The sequence below is a fragment of the Pipra filicauda genome, unplaced genomic scaffold (assembly GCF_003945595.2).
Source record: "Pipra filicauda isolate LSUMZ 115617 unplaced genomic scaffold, ASM394559v2 scaffold163_size1657671_pilon, whole genome shotgun sequence".
Classification (NCBI taxonomy): domain Eukaryota; kingdom Metazoa; phylum Chordata; class Aves; order Passeriformes; family Pipridae; genus Pipra; species Pipra filicauda.
Genome location: NW_024104140.1, coordinates 914,928 through 932,547, shown reverse-complemented (window position 1 = coordinate 932,547; position 17,620 = coordinate 914,928). Strand labels below are relative to the sequence as shown.

Genomic DNA, 17,620 nt, shown 5'->3' with positions numbered 1-17,620 from the left:
CGCTTAGTCTGGTGTGTAGGATTTCATGTATTCCTAAAGAAGCAAAGGAGTGAGTGTAGACTCAGAGAAGGGTTGAGGATGCAAGAACCTCTGACGTTATGGTCACCACATGCAGTCTCCCTGACAAAGCAAAGCAAACCTCAGAAGTTAAACCCAGCTGCTTAAGTAGATGGAAGTTGGGGCTAACTGAGTTACCCATAAGGTATTAATACAAACAGAGGGATTCTTCAGAAGCATGAGAAAAAGTGTTAGGAGAGACATGGCGCACAGTTCATTAATAGATCATTTTCAGCACATTTCCTCTGTTTTTTCATTACTTTTCTGCAACAATGCACAGAAATCCATATTTTTATATACTTGGACTTTAAATGTGCTCAATCCAGAAAACTAAAGACTCCAGTTTAATTCAAAATTGTGTGATGAGTGATAAGGTCTGTTTTTTGTTGAGGTTTTGTTTGGTTTTAAAGTTGAAGTTATTTTTAGGCCTGTAAGTAGTAGAAGTACTACCCTAACACAGGCAAGTGTCATTGTGGAGAAACATGCTGTGTGCCAAGGTCCATACGGGGAAGCAGTTTGATTTTGTATTGAAGTGCAGTGGAAGGCAGCTGTTCAAAAGGTGTCGCTGCCACTGGGCCTGTAATGGGCACTGATGTGTTCTCTTGTGATGAATGATTAGTCCATCCTGGCTGTTGCCTTGCTAGCCAGGGAAAAGCCTCCTTACCCCAGCCTTCTGGACTTTAGGATCAACTCAGACATGTCTCGTGTGGTCAGAATAGGTTTGATTTATTGTCCTTTAGAAACCATAGTCATGTGGGGGCTGCTCAGCCGTTACCCCAAACAGTTTTGACTAAATCATTTGTATGCTTATCATCACTGTCCTTTCTCATCCTTGTTCTCATGTTCTCTGCCCTCATCCCTTCCTATATAAACACTGCCTTTAGTTACTTCTGCCCCACTTGCTAAGTCCATCCCACGCCTGATGTTTCTCATAATGTTACACATGCAAACTTGGTCTTATGTGCTGTTACTGACACAACACCTGCCTAGGAGGTCCCCACAACTCCGTTACCTGTGAAGTTTGGCCACTTTGCTCGTTTGGTGAAACACTGGTTGCCTGGAGAAGGTGTGGATGCCCCATCCATGGAAGCATTCAAGGTTGGGCAGGGCTCTGAGCAACCTGATCTCGTTGAAGATGTCCCTGCTTACTGCGGGGAATTTGGCTGAGACCTTTAAAGGTCCCTACCAACCCAAACAATTCTGTGATTACTCTTAACATGTGTGAAATCTGACCATCCCTTGTGGTGTTGTTTGTCACTTTCATCATCCTCTCACAGCCTTACCAGTTTCATCAAGCAGTTTTCTGAAGTGATGTCCCACAGTTTCCCTTACCCTGCTAAGTCAGCTTAACCTCAAGCCAGAGCCTAGCCATCTACCTGTGACATTAACATATAAAACAAAACCAAATTTTGTCCTGAAAAGGTAGACAGACCTGTTTCTTTGGCTTTTTAAGTATGAAAGAAATTTCCAGCAAAAAGACTTTTTTTCAGTATTTTTTTAATGCAAAAGAAAGATAGCAATTGGATACCTGTTTCCTAAAACCACACTGTAAAAAGTATTTTGTTCTGCTGTTTTGTAAGTGGAACTTGGCTGCAGCTGGAGGAAAAAGCAAATTACTAAGCGTGCATTTGCTGATTTTTACAGTTCTGTTATAGATATGTACTTCTATTATGAACAGATAAAACATTTTAATGAAGTTAAATGTAAAGCTGGGTCAAAATTAGATAAAGGTTTTGTTTGGGTTTTTTTGGTTTTTTTTTAGGTTGGGATTTTTATAGGAAACTTCCTATGATATAACAACAATTATAGTAATTACATTGTAGAAGCAGAAGATTTGTGTATGAGTCCTTAAAGCTTACTGAGGCTGCAAAAAAACCAGGAGTAATGTTTGCCCATTTTTAGAGTAATTTATTTGAATTTATCTACCTGGCTACAAGTATATACAGGATCTTTGGGTGTGTAAAATTACACATTTTATGTTTTAGTCTTTTTCCTAATCTTGTCTTTTGGGTAAATTGCTGTGGGTAAACTCAGTTCTGCTTCTTTTAGTTATTTATCACAATTAGTGCTATTTATCACAATTAGTTTCTTACTTGTGAGAACATGATCTGTTTTGGTGAGAGAGGGGTTACTCCCACAACAGTGCAGGTAGGAGGCAAACAAGTGCAGAAATACAGCAGGGGAGTGAATGTGGACTGGTAGTTGTGTCTGTGCCAAGCTAAACCCAAGTGCAATAGAAGGACGGCAAAAGAAAAGCTGAGTTCAGTTTTTATTAGGGAAATGGGCACTGCTTCCAACTTTTTCCTATCCTGTCCTAACCAACCAGTAGTCCCCTGAATGATCAGATATAAGTGGTGATGCCAGTTCAAATGGTTTGTGACCGAGAAAGATGCATACAAATATTTTTTTTGTTACAGAAATGGTGATGTTGCTACAGTTGTTCAGAGGACTGGAAAATTAAAAAGCCACATGGTCAAAACATGCAAATCCTTAACTGCTACAAATTTCTGACTGTGAAATCAATAGAGTTTTGCTGGCTTGTTTTTACAGCTCTCCACCTTGCTTATAGTGGCAGTAAGAAAATCTCATTTGAAATAATGTAAAAACACCCCCCAGGAATGTGATCAAAGACAGTATTTTGAAGTATAGCCAAGCTAAAAAGCAATATTTCTATTAGCAAGGTGTCTAAACCTATATTGAAAGAGCATTGGAGAAAAAACAATGAAGTAATTTTGTTGATGATTTTATCTAATAATTTGATGGTGATCTGGACCATCAGTCACGTGCTAAACCTCAGGCATGATTAGTACTGGATAAATACAAATCAATATGACATTTTCAGATTTAAATGTTCTACGTTGTTTTGTATTCAATCAGTGTGGCAATAACACAATTCAGCATCACACCACAAAAACACACACACATGCATCCCTTAATTTTTATTGTAGCCCAAGAGACTGCTTGTTTCCCTTCGCTTTGTTGGTTGTATGATTTTTATTTTAAAATGACTTTCCAAAATAGCAGTTGCTCTCTTTTGAAATTCTGTGTTTAAACACAATGATTTATAAATGTACTTCCTTATTATTTTTACATTTTTGGGTTTAGTGATGTGTTTTAGAAAATGTTACAGGATGAAATTGCTCATAAGAACAGAGGAAAAAATTGCGCATGTGTGAAAAAGTACATAGCTTTAACTTTTTCTGTTCATGACTTTCTAAATAGTTTCTTCTGTTGGCTGCTGTTTTGCTTTATACTAATGTCATCTCTGTTTCTTGGCATGGGCTTCTGCTCAAGGCTATTGTGAGTATGGCTTTCTATTTACTTAACACTACTTTCAGTTCATAGACATTTATTGGGTTTATTTTTTTTGAAAGATACTCACCCTGTATGAAGTGAGTTTAAAATTTAAAATTTTCCTCAAAGCTTTTATTTAAAGAGCTTATCTAAATGTGATTTAACCAGAAAGTGGAACACTGTAAGTTGTATGGTAATTTTTATGTGTCTGTAATCAGTAAAGATAAGAAACAGAGAAAAGGTAGAATTTCTGCTATGCTTCAGTCAGAAATACTCTACTCCTTCTGGTTTCTATGGGGATGGGAATTTACTTCAACTAATTTGCTACATGTCTTCATGCAAATTGCAGTGCAATGTTGGTAGGATAGCTCTTGCAAATTTTGCTGCACTTTTCAATTTCAGGTTAATTTACCAAGTCTAATTACAAAAGAACTGAACAAATTAAAACAATAGAATTTTGTCATTTATGGATCTTGCTTTTACTGATCTAGTTCCTGGGGAAATATTAGTAAGGTTCTAAAGCATTCTAATTTTACTGAAGTCACACAGTTGTGGAGAGAAAGATTGCTACCACAGAGGGTCCTTTATAGTTGTGATCTAAAACTGAAGTAATAAAGTTGTATTTTGATTAGAATGTCAAAATTACATGTTTTAAAATAATTTTAAAGTTATGCTAAAACTTCACAATATATTAAAATAAAATGTTTAACTTTCTGTTTTAGTCAATTCTTCTGAAAAAGAAACTTGAAGAACATCTGTAAGTATTTCTGTTTGCCTATTTTGTTTGCAATTTGAAATGGTGTGTTTTCCGTATGATAAGGAAGGCAGACAGAATCCTGGATCTGGAAAATATACAGCTCAGAGAAATTAGATAACACAGGAATGTTTGGGAATCTGCTGTTCAGATTCTATTTTTATTTCATACAGAGCCATTGTGAAAGCAATAAGACCCATGAAAAAAAACCATCATTTTGTGTTGGTTAGAAAACTTCACTTAACATTGTGTAAATCTTTGCTCTGAAGGACTAAGTAATTTTGTTCTAAGGAAAGCGTGTTATATATAAACAAAATTAATTTGTTTACTCTTTAGTATATATTATGACACAAAAGGTAATACTTTAGGGAGTCCTATCATTTTGTTGCACTATTTTTGCACATCTTTTACTTGCCTAAAATGCAAAGAGATGTTTGCTTTTTGACTGTCTTTGTTTCTGTTGCCTTTGGGTTTAGCCATTCTTTCTGAGTGTAATCTCCATTATCAGTATTCATTTTAGGCACTCACTGTACAACTAACTCTTAAAGAAACTGTTTCCTGTTGCAGTTCTCCATAGACCATATTTTTCATCTTACTTAACAAATATTTTCACAGTCACACTGTCACTTGTCCTCATGCCCTACAGCAAAAAAATCAATCATGCTCTCAGAAATGTATCACTCTCTGAGGATTTTCTGTACTGCTTAATGGTCATTCAAGCACAGTAATAATATTGGGAAAACAATATGTGCTTTTGTGGTTTGTAACAGTGAGAAGCTCCATGAAGCTAACAATGAGCTACAGAAGAAACGAGCTATTATTGAAGATTTGGAACCAAGATGCAATAACAGTTGTGAGTTACCTGTGCAGTCCATTTCTTTTCTTTGTAAAGTATTTCATGTGCAAGGTCTTTAATTTTAATACCTTAAGGAGGTGTCAGGTAAGCAAAATGTACATTTTTAGTGGAAGTGACATCTATGTTATTAATTTCTCTGAAAACTGTGGTGACCAGAAAGATGGTTCTAACACTTGACGTGCATGGGATAACATTTTAGAGACCACTGTAGTAAGAAATCATAGAATCACAGAACATTAAGGGATTGGAATGGACCTTAGAGATCATCTAGTCCTGACCCCCACTGACAATGGTCATAGAAATATCAGGTCACTGTCATAACTGCCACTGAACTTCAGATGTTCAGAACTGTCATGTCTCATAAGACCCTAATTTAGAAGATCCTTTCTACCATCACGATTTTATTTTTACTTTCAATATATATTCCTTCAGTGTGTTTTCAAAAATATGTTGTAATATATATATATATATATATATATATATATCATATTGCTCAGATGGTATCCAGCACCCAGAGTCTAGCTGGGTTTTAGAACCTTACTGCTACATGTTTTCCAGAGAAGTAATGAAGGAGGTAGTTTGGTTTTTTTTTTCCCAGGACTATTTATAATAGAACAACTTAAAAGATTGTAACCGATGGCAGTTTTTTTGATTTGTGGTAAAAAGATTTCATTCGTAACAAGGTGGTGGAAAAAATAGAAAAAGATAGAGTTTTCTGAGATCTGAAAAGTTGTATAAAGGTGTAAAAGTAATAGTGGCTCGACATATACACTTATACCAACGCAGGAAAAAGCTGTGCAATGAAATTGTCCTACTGGTCTCCATTGCTGCTTAAGAAAATATGAGGAGAAAATTATATTTCTATATGTCATATTTCTAATAAACTGTGTCCAGTGTTACAGTTTAGCAGATTTAAGCAAGAGTTGTGCCTGGTAAGAATTATTCCTCTTACAAAATAGGAAAAATCATATTTGTCTGTATTACATGCCAAGATATTATAGAAGCTGTAAGTCGTTAGTAAACTAGTTTTCTAAGTGTGTTCAGTAAAGAGATTTATTGATTATTCCATTTCTCTTTATTTTTCATAATTTCAAAAAGCAAAATTTGTGTAAAAAAAAGCTGTCTTATGAGATTATATGGGAGTACACATTTGTAGTGTGTTTCTGAGCTGTTCAATAATTAAAATTGTGATATCTGCTAAATCAGGTTCCTTATGTCAGCTTCTCTTAACTGAAATATACTTTAGCTGTGTCTTAAATGTCTGTTGTAAAACATTAAAATATGCATAATATAATGATGATATTTTCCAATGTGTCCCTCTCCTGACATAAAGCACTTAAAATTGAAGAATTACAAGAAGCTTTACGGAAGAAGGAGGAGGAAATGAAACAAATGGAAGAACGATACAAAAAGTATTTGGAAAAGGCCAAAAGTGTAAGTCGATGTGTTTCATGTTAATCATCCTGCTCTGACAGACTGCATTCCATGTGCACTTTGTGGGAATAAAAATAAAGGAGTTATCTGTATACACACTACTAATAAGTAAAAAAGAAGGAAGGTCCAGTGAGTTCTTTTTATCTTCTTATTGTTACGGTACCTAATATGGATTAATTCTGCAGAAGATTTTACCCCATTTTTGTGACTCTTTTATTGATGCTTTTTCCGAGTAAAGGGATCTTTTTAACTATACCACCTTTTCATAGCTGTTACATTCAACTGATGATATTCAGCATTCCCCTTGCCTTTATCTAACACATGCTTCTGTCGAGAAGGTGACTAATATTTAAGTATGATATTGAGGGTGTGGGTAAACTACCAGCTTTGAAATTACAATATTGTGTTCTTAATCATAGTCACATTCCTTCTCTTACTATACTTTGATATTTTGTTTGAGTTTCTCAAAAGCATATCAGTGTCTTTGTTCATCTGACCATGGTGTAGTATCATTTGCATTGGATACGTGTCATTACATTGGAATCTGCAAGTAGGTTCCTAATTTGGCAAAATTTAATCGTGTCTTCCTTTACTTCTGTGTAGTTTCCTGAATGACTGATGTTTCAAAAGTCTTCAGGAAATCTAATCAAATAATTTTTTTTCAATTTTAACTTTTTGTAATCTTTTTGTCAAAAAAAAAAATTATTTTTTTTCCATTTCTTATTGTTGTTATTGTTGGTTTCTGGTGGGGGTTTTTTGTGAAGATCAGTAGAGTCATTATACTCTTCCACTGTACAAAGTGCATTCAGGTCTAACATGTATTTTCTTAGAAAAATAGCATGCTTTTATAGAATCATAGAATCATTAAGGTTGGAAAAGACATCCAAGATCATAGAGTCCATCCTTTGACTCATCACCACCTTGTCAACTAGACCATGGCACCAAGTGCCACGTCCAGTTGCTTCTTGAACACCTCCCGGGATGGTGACTCCACCACCTCCCTGGACAGTCTGTTCCAATGTTTAACAACTCTTTCCATGAAGAAATTCCTCAGATGTTCTAATGCATCATGGTTAATGAGAGAAGTAGATGTGTTTTAAGTCACATTTTTGTTTCTTAACCTGACTTAAAAGGTCCTTAATCCTTAACAAGATTGCTTTTTCAGGATTTAGTGAAAGACAAACTGGTTTTCTTTTACAGGTCATCCGCACATTAGATCCTAAACAGAACCAGGGTGCTGCTCCTGAGATTCAGGCACTGAAAAATCAGTTGCAGGAGCGGGACAGAATGTTTCATTCTCTGGAGGTAGTAATCCTTGTGTTTTGTGGCAGATGATCATTGTTTTTTAGTTAGAGACTTAACACTTTTATTATACTTTGGTTTTAAATCTATGCTTTTTTATGTTTTGTAGAAAGAATATGAGAAAACAAAAAGTCAAAGAGAAATGGAGGAAAAATTTATCGTTAGTGCCTGGTACAATATGGTAAGAATCTACCAAACTTTTTATTTGAAAAAAAAAAGAGGAAAGAAGATGTTAATATTACTTGTTTATGGCTTGTTTATAACAGTATTCATTCATTGACAGTAATTTTGGTTGGAAGGCATTTTCCAACACACAAACACGGAAACAAATACTTTTTAGTAATTTTAAGCTATCACCGTATAAAAATATGTTCCTGTGATAACCTCGGGGTAAATTAAAAGGAACATGCTTGTAATTTTCAAGTTTTAAAATCAGAAATGGCTCAGATCAGTGTTCTGTAATCCCAGACTTTCAATTACACAAAATTACAGTGCTCAAATTTACTTTCTTCTTTGATTCTTTGCTGTTTTTAATGAAGGGGCACTATCAAAGCACTTCAGCTTACTTGCTGCAGTAAGTGCTCTGAAAAATTACCCATTTAACTTCAGAGCAAGTTTGGCCACATACCGATGCTGAGGACAGCAGCAAGACCCTCACCTAAATTATTCAAACAGTAAATCTGAATAGAAGAGGTGACCTGTGCAGCCATACAGCTTTTGCTAGGCCTGTATGCTGGGAGAGTTGTCACCTTCATCAAATGTGTTCAAGACTTCTCTTTGGCATACTAGTTGCATTGAAATTGTTCTTCATATAGAAAGACTCCTTAACCTGTGTAACTTCCATGTTTTGTTCTGCTCCACCATAAAATTCGAATTCCTCCTCTCTGTATTCCCTCGGAAGAGTTTCCTTCTTGCTGTTCTGCATCTTTGTTACGTCCATGAATGGCAAGCCCAAAAGCAGAGTGTTTGAATTGTTTACATACTTGAAGGCATGTTCAGGTGACTAGTGTCCTTGACCAGTTTTATAACCTTAGTCCCACTGACAAGCAGGAGACAAGCCTGAGCTAAGACCTGTCAAGCTAAGACCTGTCTCAGTGTTCAGTGACCTGTCATGAACACTGAGATGATCTCTGATAGCTTTGTCTGTGTCAAGCCTTTAATTAGCCTCTGCTTTTATACACAACTGCACAAGCCATCACAGCTTTCCTGCTTGCATTTATGCCTCATGAAAACATACTGTCTCTCAAGATGTGCTCCTGACATATGAGCTGGTGTTTTCAAAGGGGACCATGATACCTAAACTATTTTCAGAGGAAAAGTACTTTTCTAGCTCAACATGCTAAACAAGCCGGGGATGGGGGGAGCCCTTTTGAAAAGAATTGTCTGGTTGCCGTGAGTTTATGTGGAGAACCATATCTTGAGATCTTAGACAATTGCTCTAAACCTGGACAGCAATTGGGGTGGGGAGGGGGAAGAACTCCACACTGAGTGTTAGGGGAGAATATGTTACCTTTATCCTTGACAATGCGGTGCTTTGTGTATGGAATTCAAGGTGGTCAGGGTTGGTGAAGAAGGAGATAATAAACAAAATGCAAATGATTAAAGTTGTTCAGTGTTATGTGTTGGTATTCACTGAGAAGTTTCTCTTTGTCCGCAGGGGATGACTCTGCACAAAAAAGCAGCAGAAGATAGACTGGCTAGTACAGGCTCAGGACAGTCCTTCCTGGCTAGACAAAGGCAAGCCACGAGCACAAGGAGATCTTACCCTGGTCATGTTCAGCCAGCAACAGCAAGGTAGAGAAGCCTTGCCTTTAGAAAGAAAACTGCCCTGTGATCCAGGCCACTTCTGTTGCAAGTGACAACATTCAAGGAAAATAAACCAGCATCCTTTCTCTTTCTCCCTTGTTACTGCTATTATTTTACAGTTCAGGAAAGGGTTTTATTATGGTTTCTCATTGTTCTGTAATGCCCTTTGCTTATATTTTTGAAGTCCATTTCTCTCTCTCTCTCTCCCTCTCTGCATTTTTTGAATGTGCCAAAATTTTAAAACCATCTAGAGGAGTGCTGTATCATAACAGTCTTATTTGTATGAAGCCTGGTCTCTTATGAAAAGCCTTATGTGGACCATGTAACAATGTAAACTTCTTGTCACAGTTGGTACTTTTGTGCCATAAGGGTTGCTATGCTTTATATAAGACTGTTCTTGTTCAAAGGGAATTAGGCTTTTTATTTCATGTGCTAACCCGTTGCTTCAGAAAAATGCTGAAATCTCATTACAGAAATGCAAAATTAGAATATAATGCTATTGTGAAATATATTTCCTGCTACAAAACTTACCAATGCAAAAAAGAATGATTTTTTTTTTCTTTTCAAACCTCCTACATGCGAAGTTTGTTCTTATTCTTGGCATTTGATAGGGAAGCAGGATGATTTTTTTCAGGTTTTTCTTTATCAACTGGTGTTACCTCTTTTGCTCATAGAGATGAATATTTTCAAATGGTTTGTTCCACTCTTCTTGGTCAAGTGTACACTTAAATACATATTCTAAAAAAGTGGAGAAATACTTAGAATGCTCTAATACGCTACTGCATCATCCATTTAAAAAGGACATTTGTTTTAAATTTTATAATTATGGATGAGCAACACATAATGGATCAAGGCCCCGATTAATATTGTTAATGTATTCCAGTTGTCATCCCCTACTAAAATACTTGCTTTTAATATATTGATTCTGGGGATAATTGTATTAGTTGCCTTACTAATGGTACCAGTGCCTTCAGGTGAGTTTGTTGCTGACTTTGTTGGAAACTGGCTGTGATTTGTTGTACTGCCTTTTGAGTATGTAGCTTCTTAATTGTTGTAGTACCTTCATGTTCATCAGTGGGGTGGATGGAGGTTCCTCCTATTTAGGTTCTGTTCCTACCAAGTTGTGCTTCTTCTCCTGACTAATTCTCTGCATTCCCTATCATTTTTGTTGAAGAATTTTTGGACACAGAGAACCTGAATATTGGTTGAAACTTCCATATACATACATCTTGTTGTAATTTAGTTTTAAATAGTTTTCATTTAGAGACTGTTTGGACCCTGATGCACATGCAGTTGGTTTATAAATTTATTCTTTTACTTTATTTTAATGCCCTCCCAAGTGAAGACATTTTGTTATAAATCCCTTTAGAGAAAATACATAGTAGCATTTATTAATCATCTGAATGTCTATGTTAATTCACAAGTTGGGTAGAATGAGCAAAGGATAATTAAAACAAGCACACATAGATTAAAGGGTAATAAACAGATGAATGACATTTTTAGGTACTGCTGTTTTATTCTCAAGTACATGATCTGTTTCAGTCTAGGCTAAGAAATACATTCAGTATGTGTCTGAAAATAATTTTCAGTTCTGGTTATCCACCCCCCCCCCCGAAAACAGATACTGAATTGTACTGATTGAATGTAGCTTTACTCCTCACATTTGGAAAAAGATGGTTTTCTGAAAGTTCTCTTTACTTATTCAGGGTATGACAGGTCTGGGCTGTGGTTGCAAGGATTAGGTAAGACATTGCAAAGTTTCTTGTGTGCAGGAAGGTAACAATGTGAAGGAAGTTGAGGACAATTTCTGTAGCTCAGTGAGGTGATACTCATTTTGCTGTCTCTTACTGAGATACAGAATGCTGTGTGTGTTGTCTGGCAAGATGACTACAGTTTTTGTGGGACATCTTTCATTGATCTTGTCGTGAAATGTATTCTAGTAATTTGAAGAACTGTTTGCCGCATGCTGTGCGTGAACAGGAGCAAGTAAGATCAGTTGATGTTCTTGTTTGAGATTACAGCATTTTATATCAGAGAAAGAACCTAAGAATACCTAAAGCTTCCTTTTTATTTTAATCTGTCTGGCCTTTTCTGTTACTAAACTGCCAAAGGGTATTTGTGAAAGAAAGGAATGTGACCTTAACGGGGAGCTTTATCTCTTAATTTTGTGTCAAAATTTAATTCCCTATTGCTGTTAATCAAGCACAGGTCTAAAATAACTAGGACATGGTCTGCAAACTAGAATACAACTAGTTGCTTTTATTTTGTTAACACTTGTTTTACCATTTTGCCTCCAAAGTTTGGATGATTAGTTAGGAGATGAACAAATGCTGGTTAGAGGCCTTGTCTTTTCCTTTTACTTTCCAATCTCTCATGACTTCTTTTGCTTCTTGGTGGTTTTTGGCTTTTCTCTTCTGCTTTGTGATTCTGTCTTTCCTTTTCCCTCAAGATAAGACACTGAAGTGTTTTCTGTAGTTCCCTTCAAGCATATATAGCATCATTATGTAGCATCAAAGAGCAAAACAAGACTAATATTGAATCTAAACTTTCCTGTTGCCCACAGTGATTGTTGGGCAAGTGAACAATCATTATGTCTTTTGAGAATTTACAAACCTGCAGAAATTCTGGTATTTCCCAGAATTTTTGCTGAATATAAAAACCTAAAAATGTACTGCACTCTTACAGAAATATACTTGATTGTTGTCCAGTTCCAGTAAGTCATTTGTTCTGCAATAAGGAATTTAATTCCTTATTCTTTAGCATTTTAGTTCTATTACTTGCTGCATGCATCCATTGTTAATCTTTGGGTGTGGATGAATGCAAGTGGTTAACATCATTAAACCTCCTCTTTCACAAGAACAGCTTCTTTATTCGAAGGGTTCAAGCTTCATTATTTTCCTTGCTTGTTATGTAGCTTTGGAAGTAGTGTGGTATTAAGAAAAAGAAGAAGCTCGGAGTGTAACTCCAGGGAATAAACACATATATAGGTGAGCCACCAGTGAATGTTCTTTATTTGTCTTATCTTCAGTAATAAAAGAATATAAGCAATAAACCCAAGCTATAAAACAGAATTCTCTCATTACATTGGATAGTTCTAGAAAGTTTTTAGGGATACTTTTTTCCTGAGGCAATAAAGACTGTTTACATCAAAATTGTTGTTGGTAATTGCTAAAGCAATGCTATATCCTGTCCTGATACACTACAGAAAAAAAACAAACCTACAACTGAGCTTGAAGAGAAAAGGTTCTCTAGGGCAGTGATGAAACAGCTGAGGAGTTCATGAGAGGACTTTGCTGAGCACTGTGCTGAGGGTCTGCCCAGAATAATCTTTCTGACAGATTTTAATTAATACCAATAAAAGTTAACAGATAAATGGATGAATATTTTCATTGTTCAGAGCTGAAGCTTAGTTTCTGACCTTAAAGAATGTCTGTGCAGTCCAGTTTTTATACTTCTGTGGGGAGTTAAGTTGTTAGCGTATCCGATCAGGCATTACAGAGAAAAAATACTCAAGTTTCTTTTCTTGATAGCAACACATAGCCACTTGGATCATAACACGTATTTTCTAAGTGCTAGGAAAACTGAAGTAATCTAATTTAAAGGTTGTGTGTTCCATCCACAGTGTAAGGGAAAACAAATGTCTGGAGCACAGAGCTTTACACATTGCAAAATGAAATAAATATGTAGTGGCTACAGGATGCCTTTCATTCTGTCTTTGAAAATAAGCAAATGCTTAAATAAGCAAAAGCACTTGTCCTGTTCCAGTGTCACCCGAGTTAGCAGTAATGCTTCTGCAAGTTTTCTGTGGCTTTCTGTTCTGTAAGGGGCACTGGCAATTTTATAATCATTGTGTATGAAAGAATTAACAGTGAATATTCCTATTACTGCTTTATGATGATCCTAAATAGTAAGTGGTATGTGCCAGCTGTCAAGAAAATTTAAAAGGATTTGGCAATTTTAAAGTCCTTGGTATATTGTCATATGCAGGTAGCTCTTGCTTTTCCTTGGTTCTCTAGTATATTAGACTATACACTTAAAAACATGTAATCATCCTTTCATGGATGAATTTTAGGGGTTTAATTGTCCTAATGTGTTGACATTTTTTTGTAGATTTGGTAGTTGGAAAACATTTTGGTGTCACCGTTTGATTTCCTTCCTGTTAGTGATTTGGAGGAAGACTGTCCTGAATGTGGCTAACTTTTCTTTTTATTATGAAGCAAAACAGGATCTGAATTTTACTTATTGTATAGGGATTTTTTTTTTTTGTTATTGACCAACATTTTGACTTCTTGCAAGGATTGATGAGGGAGGTATTTTTGCACTCAAAGTCAGCTATGCAGTACTGACTTCCTATGGGTTTTTGCACACGTGTTTTAGGTAGAATGTGGACTCTGTGTTTTGCATTAATGTTGTGTGAATAGCTTCAGTATCTCCAAACCAATTTTAGCAAATTTTGCAGGTGTTTTCCTCAACTGTTATTGCATAAATAAATAGCTAAAAAAGTTTACTATGTCAGAATATACTTTCAAGTCATGGGTTTTTTTTTTTTTTGGAGCAGCCGTGAGACTCTAGGTAGGATCCCAGCCATACCTCCAGTTTGTCACTTTTAAGGAATCAAAAAAATATCTTGGCATGAATGATGTGCATTGCCTTACTCCTGTGATCTTTCTTCCCTCTGGAAGTCTGGAAAAGTAGCAGAAGCTTATCAGTGACCCTGCAGGCTATTACTGAAAATAAGGTGTGATTTTTTTCAGTTTGAAAATGGAGGAGACAGATGCAAGCAACTGTTCAATAAAAAAATGGGAAGAGTAGTGTATCTTCCACCATTTTGCATTTTGGTGTTAATTTTAAAAGTAATGAGAAAGAACCTTTGCTTTTTGAGCTAGGTTTTTCTCCTTTTTTTTTTTAATTAATTTTTAATTTTAACTGATTATTTAATTTTAACTGATTACTTAATCAGGGCAGAAACTGTCATTGCCAGCCAGAGCAACCTCAGACTTCTTGCATCTGGTACAGTGAAACCCTGGAAATTCTGACTCTGCTGCCAGCTCCACTGTACCATTTGGAATTGTTGAGGATTTAACTTTGTCCTCTGTTTTATCTTGACTTTATTTTTGTGGATTCATTAAAATATTGGGACATAAAGTTCATTTTTAAAATGTATCAGCTCATTGAATTAGGTAATGAATGAGTCTTGATTGAGGACCTTTAGAAAACTTGACAAATCCCATGGTGCAGCGATATAGCCAAGCCAGTTTTCCAGACAAATTGTCCTGGTGTCAGATTATAGTCAGTGGATCAACAGGAACTCATACTAACTGCTACAGCTGAAGTCCTCATCTATTAGTTGCTGGGGGATGGTGTTGGTGTCAACTTCACTGAGGCCCAGACCGTAACCTTCAACTTTGGGCCTTACCAAGGTAGTGAAGGACTATCTTGAAATATATCTCTGTATTAGTTGGCTCTGGTGGCAAATCAGGAATTTCCTCTGCTGCTGTTTGCTGTGTGTGTGAAGTCATTTGGAAAATTAAATATCCTTCAATCCCCTTTACACTGTGTGCCAGTTCCAGACTGGAAGCAGATTCCGTTTGTCGGATAAAAATTTCTTGCTCCTGTTCTGCTGACTTGGATCTCAGAGACTGATCCATACAACATGAAAAATATTGTTAGTAGAGGGAAATCTAAGACAATTGGGAAGCCTCTCCTTTCTGGTGGTGACTTTATTCATTGTTTTGCATTAGGGAGGTCCTAATGCAAAGGGCTGAAGTTAGAATAGCATATTTCAGAAGGAGGAACGTGCTTGTTTTAGTCGTTACAAAAGCAGTCATTTGCCAACACTTTGAGGAACTGTTAACCTACCATAGCATGGTACAAACACTGCAAAAGCAAGGGTTTCCCCAGGTAAACAGCAGTTTGTTATCCAAAAGGAACTTGAATCCCCAATGATTATACCTGCCTTAAAGGCCAGTTGTTCTGTTGCCCTGCTTGTGTTGTTAGACTGATCATGAAAATGAGCAGGGTTTTAAGAGAAAAATACCAAATGATGTAATATTTATGGGGCTATAAAATAGTCGTAATGAGACCATCAGATTTTTTTATTTGGGTTTGAATGTAACATCAATTATGTAATTTGAAATTTTGTAAAGCAAGAGATTATTATTTTCAGTCACCAAAGGTTAGTAAGCCAGAGAGTAAACTTATTTCCTGGAGCCATCGGTGGTTTTGAGAGAGATTTTAAAGCTTTTATTTAGAAGTATAGGTAAAGTTTGGGAATAGTTATAAGGATTACATTCTAAAGCCACGATTTTTAAAATCTGTAGTCTGCTTTCTATTCTCTCTGTCATTCCTCCGTAGACACACATTATCTGCTGTATAAACTCTCTCTTTCTGAAGATGCTGGAGATGCAGTGACAGGTTATGCTCAGTGAATTTACCCTCACATCTTGCATCTCTCTTGTCTTCTGAAGTGTTGCTGCCTCGACAGGTAGCTTTAAAATAGAGAGAAAGAAGTTGACAGCCAACTTTTTTTTTAGAACAAGATTAGAATTTTTAGTCAGGAAAGGGCACTGACAGATGACTTTTTTACATCCTTGAAAGATAATACAGTGTCCTGAGTTTACAAGACCTCTCAAAAGTACTATTTACTCGAAGAGAAATCTCCAGTGTCACTTCCTGTGTGCAACAGGACACTTGAAGTGCTACTAAATAGTGAGTCTGAACTAAATAATAGCCAGGTGAGACTAAAGGAGTAGATTATATTCATTTATGCACAATAGAATAGGTACCTGCTTACGTAGCTTGAACTTATAATTTTTTATAGAACAACTACAGTGATCTTCATATTATTAATCCTGAATTCTGTAACTTTATGCACCCAAGCAGTGCCAAGCAAGCTTAACAGACAGTGATTGCTCAAAATACACCCTCAAGGTCTGCTTTGAATGTGTTAAATTTTTTATTCCATTTGATACATGTTTCTATGTTTCTGTTTGTTTTTCGTCTATAGTTAGTATTCTGGGTGGATGAATGAGAAGGGAAAAAAGAGGGATACACAAGCTGCAGGACTTGTAGCAGCTTTGTCATAAATATTCTTTCTTCTCTATTTAACCTGGACTTTCCCATCACAAGAAGCATTCTTAGAATCATTTATGACCAGTGCAATACAAGGGAGAAGGAACTGAGGAGAGAAACGGGCTCTGACTTCAGTCTGGAGAAGCCAGTTTGCTCTTTGCAATGCAAAGACCCAAATGCCCATTTAGTGCTGTGCCAATGCTGTGTAGGGACATCTGTGCCCTGGGGAAGCTGAAAGCACCATGGCTGTGTCAGTAAAGCAGTCCATTCTGGTCACAATGCCCAAGAAAGAGGGTGCATCAGTAAGGATGGAGAAATATGTCAGCCTCTCCAATTCTCTTCCGAACTTCTGCAGCATTGTGATGTGCTCTTTGGACTGCTCAGTGGCTCCTACTCAGCTTTACTTTAACAAGAGTACATATCATTTTCTTGCAATTCCAACCTGTATTTGCCTGCAGTAAACAGAACTTGCCAGTGCAGCACAGCAGTGATGCTGAGTTGTAGCCTCATGCACCAGATGAGCTCTGATGAAACATAAATGCCTAAAGTCTTCAGTGGTGCTCAGAGTTGGAAGACTCAGACAGTCATTGTGACCCTGATTGTCTTTTCATACGTAACCACGTGCAGTGTTGGACAGGCACCTTTCACTTTATATTGCTTTGGTTCTTTAACTGTTGTACTCACAGACAGCAGGAATGCCTGAGACTTTCTCATTGCTGTATAAACCTAGTTTCCATAGCTGTAGTGGCTGAGAATGGTGCCCTGAAGGACTTTACTCAGAAGTGTTTAAATTTGTCTGAATTACAGCTAAATTTAGATATTGCCCAAGGCTGTTTTGTTGCTTTTTCCAGTTATTGGCCTGTAACCTTCCTGTTAATTTGAAGAGTTGCTCTGGCAAAAATGTTTTCCCATGAATTTGCACCACTCTTGAGACAGCCTTACTAAACTGCTCTGAAAAATACCTGTTCTATTCTCTGTTGGTTTTTTTTTTTTCAACAGTAATATGTTATCTGCTTTTTAACTTTCTTCTTTATTCTTTTATTTGC

At 36.4% G+C, this 17,620-nt stretch overlaps 1 protein-coding gene across 5 annotated transcripts in view; it reads left to right on the top strand.

Annotated features, from left to right (window-relative positions):
* Positions 1-17,620, top strand: part of HOOK3 (hook microtubule tethering protein 3) — an 80,830-nt gene that overhangs the window by 60,327 nt on the left and 2,883 nt on the right. For 2 of the 5 annotated variants that reach the window (XM_027745219.2, XM_027745215.2), the window contains 7 exons: positions 3,280-3,357; positions 4,074-4,108; positions 4,876-4,958; positions 6,295-6,395; positions 7,596-7,700; positions 7,807-7,878; positions 9,355-9,491. In XM_027745219.2, coding sequence (XP_027601020.1) covers positions 3,280-3,357; positions 4,074-4,108; positions 4,876-4,958; positions 6,295-6,395; positions 7,596-7,700; positions 7,807-7,878; positions 9,355-9,491 — 611 coding nt within the window. Of the gene's footprint in view, positions 1-3,279; positions 3,358-4,073; positions 4,109-4,875; positions 4,959-6,294; positions 6,396-7,595; positions 7,701-7,806; positions 7,879-9,354; positions 17,536-17,620 lie in introns of those variants that run through there. The other 3 variants (XM_027745217.2, XM_027745218.2, XM_039379295.1) reach the window with 3 other exon arrangements.